The 9,115-nt window shown below is 45.3% G+C and overlaps 1 protein-coding gene across 1 annotated transcript; it reads right to left on the bottom strand.

Moving 5' to 3' along the window:
• Window positions 1-6,894: 6,894 nt before the first annotated feature.
• On the bottom strand, window positions 6,895-8,714 carry LOC121053584 ((R)-mandelonitrile beta-glucosyltransferase-like). The gene is made up of 2 exons (XM_040521144.1): window positions 8,157-8,714; window positions 6,895-8,074 (listed from the first exon to the last, which is right to left on the bottom strand). Exons 1-2 carry the CDS (start codon window positions 8,656-8,658, stop codon window positions 7,056-7,058), a joined length of 1,521 nt encoding a protein of 506 aa, XP_040377078.1. The 5' UTR covers window positions 8,659-8,714; the 3' UTR covers window positions 6,895-7,055.
• Window positions 8,715-9,115: the final 401 nt, after the last annotated feature.

Genomic DNA, 9,115 nt, shown 5'->3' with positions numbered 1-9,115 from the left:
TTTTGACTTCAATGACAACTCGGATATAGCATGTAATTCCCATAAAGAGATATCAACATTCTCAAGGATTGCAATATGACTTGCCTTGCAACTCTAAAAAAGCCTGGGCTACCACTTCATACTAGACCAGACCCTAGGTTTCACTGAAATCTAAAGCATACCATTAAAAAACTCTAAACAGTAAATTGGGCCACTCAAATAGTAAAAGAAATTATTTTTAGTGGATTCTTCACAAAATTATTGATTCACTGTAATTTGAATGGTCTTAAACTTACTCTGGATTAATTAATTATGAATTTTATAAGTTCTGTTATTTTCTTATGCAAACCTGGAAACAAGTTAACAACTTCTAAATGGCGGCCCGAATGAAACCTGGAAAACATAAGGTTAAATGAGACTCTGCTCTGATGACGAGTAGACTCATTCACAATTCCTACCAGGAACACTTTGGTTCATAGCTCACTGTACGAATCTCGATGGTGAAGGCAAAATGACCCGCGAAGCAGAAAAGCGACGATTGATAGAACATATTATCGGCTCGCACATGAATACCAGATTCACACCACAGCCTATTAACGGTTCGCATGAACAGTACTGAAACTCGCATGAAACACTGATTTGCATGAACAAAACCAAAAACATGCACGAATCACATATTCGCCCAGCGAATACCACGACTTGAAGATTGTTGCATGAATAGCCAATTTGCACGGACAAAATGAAGAATTCACTCAACGAATATACTAGTCGACAACAACTCACTTGGGCTATTACAAACCTATTCTCTTAAAGAGAATCATGTCCTCAAGATTGAACCAAACTGAAGAGATTAGGGTGAGCGGCCTTATGCTCATCTTCACGTTCTTAAGTTGCCTCTTCCTCTTAATGGTGACTCATGTGGATGATTTTGGATTATGTTGTGTCAATGATTTTGAATTATTTTTTATTCATGTCGATGATTTTGAATTATGTTGTGTCTGGTTGTGCATGTATGTTGATTGTTTTATATTTTGATATGAGAAGGCTAGGAATGGAGTAACCATCTCCCTCCTTGTGGGCCAAACCTTAGTGTCGTATACCCTGGCACTGAGCTATAGGACCCTAGTGCTAGGACAAAGCCCATGAAAGTAGCGGTGCTAGGCGGGCCAGTGTCGAGTAGCTAAATGCCTGAGCTTAGTGCCAAATAACATGGCTATGACCTATGTCGCCTTAGCACTTGCAGGCCACCCAACACAGGAGTGGTGTTGGGCAGCCTAGGTGTGAGTGACAAAGTCCCAAATCTTAGCCGCATGTGTAATGACACTGAAATACTTAGGAGTATCGCGCCAAGTGGAATGGTGTTGACGTCCTACCACATCAGCGGGGGGAATTGGCTCGGACGCCATGTTGGTAGGGTCTTAGTGCCAATGTCCCTGTCATTAAGCTTACGACCTATTTTTGGTTAAAGTTTTTTGAGGGCCTATTTTCAAAATTAGGTTTTTTTAAAAGGACCAATTTATAAAAAATAGATGTTATAGTTGTTGTTTTTAATTTAATCGGTACCTGCAATGACCAAGCTGAGCCAAGCCACCGGTCCATGGAGCAGCTAAACAAATCCCACTTCACTCTTCTCCTCTCACTCTTGGCCTAACTCCTCTCTTCTCTTCCTTTCCTCTTCACTCTCTGCCAGCCAGTGTCCCTCATCCTCCTCCCTCGCCATAGGGCTGCTTACGCCCCTTCTCTTCTCTCCTCCACCTTCCCCTGGTGGCCTAGTTAGCGGATGTTGGGGCCCGCTACATCCTACTACCTTAACCTCACCTCTATAGCGGTGCCCTACCTCATCGTTGCCTAGAAGTCATTGTCGGTCTCCTCCCCTCCCTCCTTTCCCATGGGGTACCATGAGCTTGGGACGACCAAATCTGATTGCCATGAGGTCGGGGACAGCTAGATTCGGCCGCCACAAGTTCAGGGGCAGTCAAATCTAGCTACTAGGGGAGGATGGGGTGGGGCCCTCTGGTGGGATGAATTCATCACGAACTCTGTGGCGACTAGGATGGCCACATTCGGCTAGACAAGGGGCTTTAGGACATATGTTCTCGGTTGGTGTGTATTATTGTTCTTCAATGGTGTTATGTGTTCTTGGATATTCTATTTTAAATATTGGATGTTGGATGTGGGATACTTTTCAAGTGATCAGAAGCTGCTCGATGCATGAGTTTGATCAATTTGAGCCGATGCATCGAGACATATTTTCTTTTGATTCACTTAATTTCAACCGGAACCTATGATTTCTTCTCATAGGTTCCACTATTTTGGTGTCGGTTGAGAATTTAGCACCTATGTGGGATTCCCACTTAGCACCCATAAGGTTTCTATAGTAGTCTTGAATGCCTATATTTTATTTATTTAGCGATCATGATTCTCAAAACATATGATGAATAGAAAAAAGATAAAAAAATGTCAAGTGCTATGTAATATACAAGATTTTGAAACAGAGAAACACTAGAGGTAATGTTTTCAGATAGTCCATATGAATTACAAACATGAATTTCAAAGCAAATCATACGTGCAACACATAGACAGAGTAGAAACAAAATGGGTGTGCATTGAACTTAGGTAAGGGGAAACAATACTACAAGAGGTATGAGCTTATGTTTTGAATGAACATCAAACGTTTTGAAAGAAGAAAAAGTCAACTGAAACAAAAGAAAAACAAGCCCTTGGACATTTATCTATAATAATTCCTTTGTTTATATAAGGGGGTGTCAGGAAATTTTTCCTGAGGATTTCAAGAATTATATGAATTTCTTTCAATTTAATGAGCCATTGAGGGGTTATTTAGTTGAGTGTCACAATTTTTGATATTTATGGCATCCCTTTTGACAATTTTAGTATAACATTTAATTTGGTTTTGTCACAATTATAGCATGCTATAATTTTGTACAAATTGGGCCCAATAGTCATAGGCTAATTTTTGGTACTACAACACAGCAGGTGGTCAGTCGCATTTTCACCAAAACTTGTCGCAAATCATTGTGGATACGTGGAAAATCTGCCAATACAGACTAGTGCTGCAGCCGGCTATTCAATAACAAAGAAATACATATCATAAAAAATATATGAAGCGTGGATTTAATGAAATTAATTCAATGTGGTAGATGCGTTGTTATTTTTACACGGTTTCTGATATAGAACTTTTACCATTAATTTATTTTGTAGTATATTATCAGTGACTACAAAAAAATACCATATGAAATCATTTTCGTATGAATCTAGTGTATTAGATGTATTTCATTAAACATATATTTATTTGTGTAAATCTTAATTAGTCATTTTTAAAATGGATGCCCTATAAATTACGGCCTCCGTCTAAAATAAAGTAATTTTTAGCCATTCTAGTTTGCCCTATAATAATTTTATTTTAAGTAATCATTCCTTAGAGTTTTTAAAAGCAAGAAATAAATACAATGGGAATATATAAAGTAGAGGATAATTGTACTAGGATTTAGTAAAGTGAAGGATAGTTTAGTCCTTAGCTTTTGTATCAGTAGATGTGTAATAGCGAAAAATAAAGTTATTTTTGACTGAGCGAGTAAGAAGAAGGGAAATATAACAAATAGCAACACATTTCGATATGAAACTGGGGAGTGCTAGGAATGCATTCAGAGGTACTGCCTTCATACTTTGCATGGATATAGCCATCTATCTATCCATGGAGCCTATCAGTCGAATATCATAAGGGCTTCTACGTAACTTCGTCCCAAAATTTTATATCTCTCATTTTGGTTATTCTAAAAAGCTTCATTTTTAATAATTATTTTATTGAAGTTTAAATTAAGTGACAAATGTATTAGAATTTGAAAAGCAGGAGACAAATGTATTGGCGTTTGAAAAAAAAATGAATAGCATCAATTCGTATTGATTTTGTATGGGTATATATTAAATAGGTTAAAATAGAGTCTTCTTGCTTGCGATGAATAAAGCGTATGACATAAGAACGAGAGTTGATTGATGACAGAGTCACTTCACAATATGCAAGTTTAAATGACTTCAATTTATATTAAAAATAACAAATTTAAATTATGATAGTATTGGTATATTAACAGTCAGAGTTGTTATTTTTTTATAATTTATAGGAGGCATATTTAAACTTGTATATTTGTGAAGTTGTATATTTAGTATACATCTACCATTATATTGTTTTTAAATTTTATGGAAAATAATATATACGGAAATGCTAGAGAACGGTCGACCGTTTAAAACATAAGCAACGCGATGCGACTACTAGCACTAGATGGCTCACTCCGACACATGAGACGATTCACAAGGAACAAGCGGCGCTGACAGCGATGGCGGCGACGGCGGTGACGACGATGGCGGCGACGGCGGTGACGACGATGGCAATGGCGATAGCTGCATCCCCGCAATTTTTGAGTAGTTGAGAGATCGTAGAAAGTAGCGGTGCGCGCGCAGCTAGTTAGGGGCCAAGCTGGTCTCCGCCTTGCTCTGCAGCAGCGATGAACGGTGGTAGACCGGTGATGACGAAGAGCGAGCGACAGGCGTACCGCTATGGGCAGGCGGCGTCGCCGAAGCAGCAGGCGCTTGGGCAGCTGGGCTGCATAAGGAAGTCGAGGCTACGGGAAGACGAGGAGGAGGAGCATGAAGAGTTGTTGCTTGTAGTTGGGGGAGGAGAGAGGAGGGGAGGAGAGAGCAAGTGCGAGAGGAAGACGACGACTTGGTTTGGTTGCTTGGTTGACATGATACATATGGGGTGTCATGCTACATGAAAGCTACCATGTTGTAAGGTACTTTATAGGTACCATACATATGTGCCTCAATATTATCAGACATGATACCTGTCGGTGAAATGGGCCCGGGTACCCCTGCGAGTGTGACGCGTGGCAGCTGAGGGCCTAAAAATCCCTAGGAAGGGGATCTTTCTCCAAGAGACACGCGCCCTTGCGGCAAATCCCTAGGGGAGCCACCGGGACAAGGGGTCGGGGTTGGGCCGCCACCCCCAGCATCCTCCCGGCCTACTGCAAGACTCACGTGTCAAGGAGCAGGGCGTGCCCCTAGGATTGGACCTTTGCATTCAATGCGATGAGAGAGGACCTGGAGCACGTGTCACCCACGTGGTAAGTAAAGACGTGTGTCTTCCCCGCACTTAATGCGTGCAGGCACGCGGACACCCTTGGTCGCGCCGCCCACAGAAAAAGAGGTGGTAGGTACCTCTAGCAAGGCAGGTATGTCACGCCCCTGCCAGTGTGCCAACCCCCGCTCCATCACGATCTCATTTAATGTGACTGGCAACCGCATGAGAGAAGAAGGCGGCTACCCCGTTGCATGGAACGGTCGCCCACCTCCAAGATGGGGCATTGACTGATGGGACCTAGCAAGGGAAGCATGATTGCCCCCCTCTACCAACCATCTGAAAAATGGGATCGGGCAAGGACATTGAGGCTGACAAGCCCACCTACCCTCTGACAGACTACGACCGACATGACGACAGCAGATCCCCGCATCGCCAAGTTATAGTGTGATGATGACCTACTTGTCAGTAGTTGGTAGGACTGTGGCGATTGTGGTAACCACTTACTACTATAAAAGGAGGCCCTGTTCCACCTAGAGAGGGGATCCGATCCTAGTCAGTAGATAGGTAGTACCTTCCAAAAGAAGACTTGTACTCAATTTCCCTTAGTGACCAAGCGACAGGAGTAGGGTATTACGCTTCGCGGCAGCCCGAACCTGTATAACTCTCCGCGTTCATCTCTTTCACAGAAACCCTAACCCTGCACCCCGGGGCAAACCAAAAAAGGGAGTTCATCAAACTCCCGCTCGAGGAGCTTGCACTCCGACAATACCACTAATATTGTTCAGGTATCATACGGATATTACTGCTATGGCATTGTACTTTGCTTTTTGTTACTTTGTTTTGAAACCGGTTGATATTACGACGGCGACGGCGACAATACACTCCAATACACTCCATCCCCTCTGGCAACCTAAGGATTCAACAACTTTTGAGTGGTATTAACCGAGTATCAGTTATTACCGATGTGGTATCATCTGGTACTGGTGCGGTATCAGGTCTGATACCGATGAGGTATCATGTTTCATACGTCATCCAAACCATCATGTTTCAGTATCAAATTGATACATTGTCGGAATCATTTCGTTCCAGTATCAGATCTGATGCCGAAGAAGTATCGTGTTTGATAACTCATCGGAATCATCCGTTTCAAAACGGGACACCATACTATAGCAGTCGCCTAACATATGATACGATATCGGTGGTGTTTGGACGGGGCTAAACTTTTTTAGCCCCATATCACATCGGATGTTTGGACACTTATTATAAATATTAAACATAGACTATTAATAAACTCATCCATAATCTTGGACTAATTCGCGAGACGAATCTATTGAGCCTAACTAATCCATGATTAGCCTATGTGATGCTATATTAAGCGTGTTAATTATGGATTAATTAGTCTTAAAAAATTTGTCATGCCAATTAACTCTTATTTCTATAATTTGTTTTATAATTAGTCTACGTTTAATATTTATAATAATTGTCAAACATCCGATATGGGCTTAAAAAATTTAGACCCATCTAAACACCCCATAGCTAGATAACTGATTTTTTTTTAAGTTTACAATATACAATAGTATCCCCACGTTGTGATGGCTCGTAAACTGTGAACCATACAACAACGTGCTTATTACTATCTTTGTTCTGTAATAATTTTATTTTTTTTGATTTTTGTGCTCCACGTTTGACCATTCGTCTTATTTAAACAATTTATTAAAAACTTAAAAAAATTAGTCACATATAAAGTCATATTCATGTTTTATCATCTAGTAATAATAAAAATATTAATTGCAAAAAAAATTTAAATAAAATGAAGAGTCAAAATATTATACGTAAAAACTGAAAAATGATTGTAATTGGAAACGGAGGCAGTTCGAGGACGGCCAGCAACGTATACATATTCTGGCCATATTACTTGTATTTAAAATATTTGGATGGACCACATGGAACATACTTCGAGAAGCAGTAAATATCCAAAGGGTCTTCACGGGTTGTTACGGCCGGGAGAAAATACCTCGTTGACTAACCTCTCAAAGTTGACCCACGAGGTTCCACCGGGCACCACCGCCATGGCCGCCCTCTCCTTCCATCCCATGGCACGCTGCCTCATCTCCTTGCCTCTCTCACCCTCTTGTCCCAGTACCTCCCTCACCATCCTCGCCACCTCTCCCCTCTCGATGCCGTCGCCGACCTCCACGCCGACGCGCCACTCCGTGCAGGCGTACCGGCAGTTTGTCTGCTGGTCGGCGCCCATGGGGTAGCACAGCATGGGCACGCCATTGGCGACCGCCTCGAGCATGGAGTTCCACCCGCAGTGCGTCAGGAACGCTCCGATGGCGTCGTGCCGGAGCACCGCCTCCTGGGGACACCAGCTTGTCAGGTAACCCTTCCCTTTGACCGTCTCCCTGAGCTCCACAGGTAGCATGGCGATGGCGTCGTCGCCGTCGCCGCCGCCGCCGGCGGCGACTTTAGCCTGGTCGTCTCTGATCACCCACAGGAAGTCGTGGCCGCTGGCAGCGAGCCCCCATGCGAGCTCCACTAGCTGCTGGCTCGTCAGGCAAACGATGCTGCCGAAGTTGACGTACAGGACGGAGCGAGGCCGCCTTCTCCTGAGCCACTCGAGGCATCCGCCGTCCTCCAGCCAGAAACTGGCGGCCAGGCCGCCCGATGCGTCTTCGGCGGCGGCCGGCGGCGGGTCGACATGTGACGCCGCCGACGCCCCGGCGAGCTGGGGGAGTGGGCCGACCGTGTAGATGGGCGGAACGATGCGCGACAGGGCGGCGATGACCTCGCCCTCCAGCGCGTCGAACGTGTTGAGGATGACGGCGGACGACGCGGTCCGAAGGCGCTCCATGCTGGACACGACGAGGCCGAGCACGGCGTCGTCGGGGTCCGTCGTGCGGACGAAGCTGACGAAGTCGCGGAGGCGCATGTCGGCCGGCATCCCCGGCACCCAGTCGACCACCGTGCGGTCGAGGTAGCCATTGCTGAGCTGCTCAGCATCTGCCCAGTGCAATTAAGCTCATGATCAACATGCGAAAGAATTAATGGTGATCGACAGCCGGAGTTTGTTCTTGTGTCGTACCTTTGAGTGGAACTATGCCTCGGTCGACGAGTTCCTTGCACTGGAGCGACGCCATGAGCGCGCACGCGCTCGGCGTCCAGAACGCCACGGCCGGGAGGCCCATGTCCTTGGCAGCGAGCAAGGCGAGGTCGACGTCGGAGACGACGCAGGTGGCCGGAGCCCCCGAGGCGGCTGCCTCCTCCTCGAGGATCTTCTTGAAGTGCGGGACGAAGGCCCCGGCCTCGATGGACAGGAGCAGGGCTAGCGTGTCCGGCGGGCCGTAGTCATCGTGTTCCAACGGCAGGCCGTCGGGGACGGCCGCGAAGCGGAACCCCCGCGCACCGGCGAGCGCGGCCTCGCCGCGGGAGCGGGCTACCCGGCGGCGGTTGCGCTCGGAGTGGACGAAGGTGACGCGGATGCCGGCCCTCGCATGCAGGAGCCGAGCCAGGTGCAGCGCCGCCGCGACGTGGCCCTGTGCCGGGTACGGGAAGAACACCGCGTGGGCTGGCGCCGCCGACGGCATGGCCGGAGAAACCCCAACGTCGTTGAGGCAGCCTGGAGGCGCCTCTCCGCGACAACGAGTATAGCACCGGGTAGCTGGATTCCACGCCTCCACGGTATATAACTATATATTCCTCGGCTGGGTTCTTTTTCTAAATCATTCTTTGACTTGTGTATGTATTTTCAAACTAATAAACATTGTATTCTTATAACAATTCTCTGTATAAAAGTTAATCATTGAGATATATTTTTAACTTTATAGCATTTAATTTTATTATTTATATCATAAAATAGCTAAAAAATCACTCAATCTTTTATATTTCATATTTTCGTGGTCGAAAGAACCCAGTTGTGCTCTTAGCATTAATGTGCGTCAATTAATCGTGTGCTGTGAGGACTGGGTCCTAGGACCGTCGGTGTCAGCTTGCAGCAAGTAGCGACCACTACTATTAAACCGTCGTACGTACTGGGTCGATGTT

This window comes from Oryza brachyantha, chromosome 2 (genome assembly GCF_000231095.2).
Source record: "Oryza brachyantha chromosome 2, ObraRS2, whole genome shotgun sequence".
NCBI lineage: Eukaryota > Viridiplantae > Streptophyta > Magnoliopsida > Poales > Poaceae > Oryza > Oryza brachyantha.
This window is presented reverse-complemented; position numbering and strand designations above follow the sequence as displayed.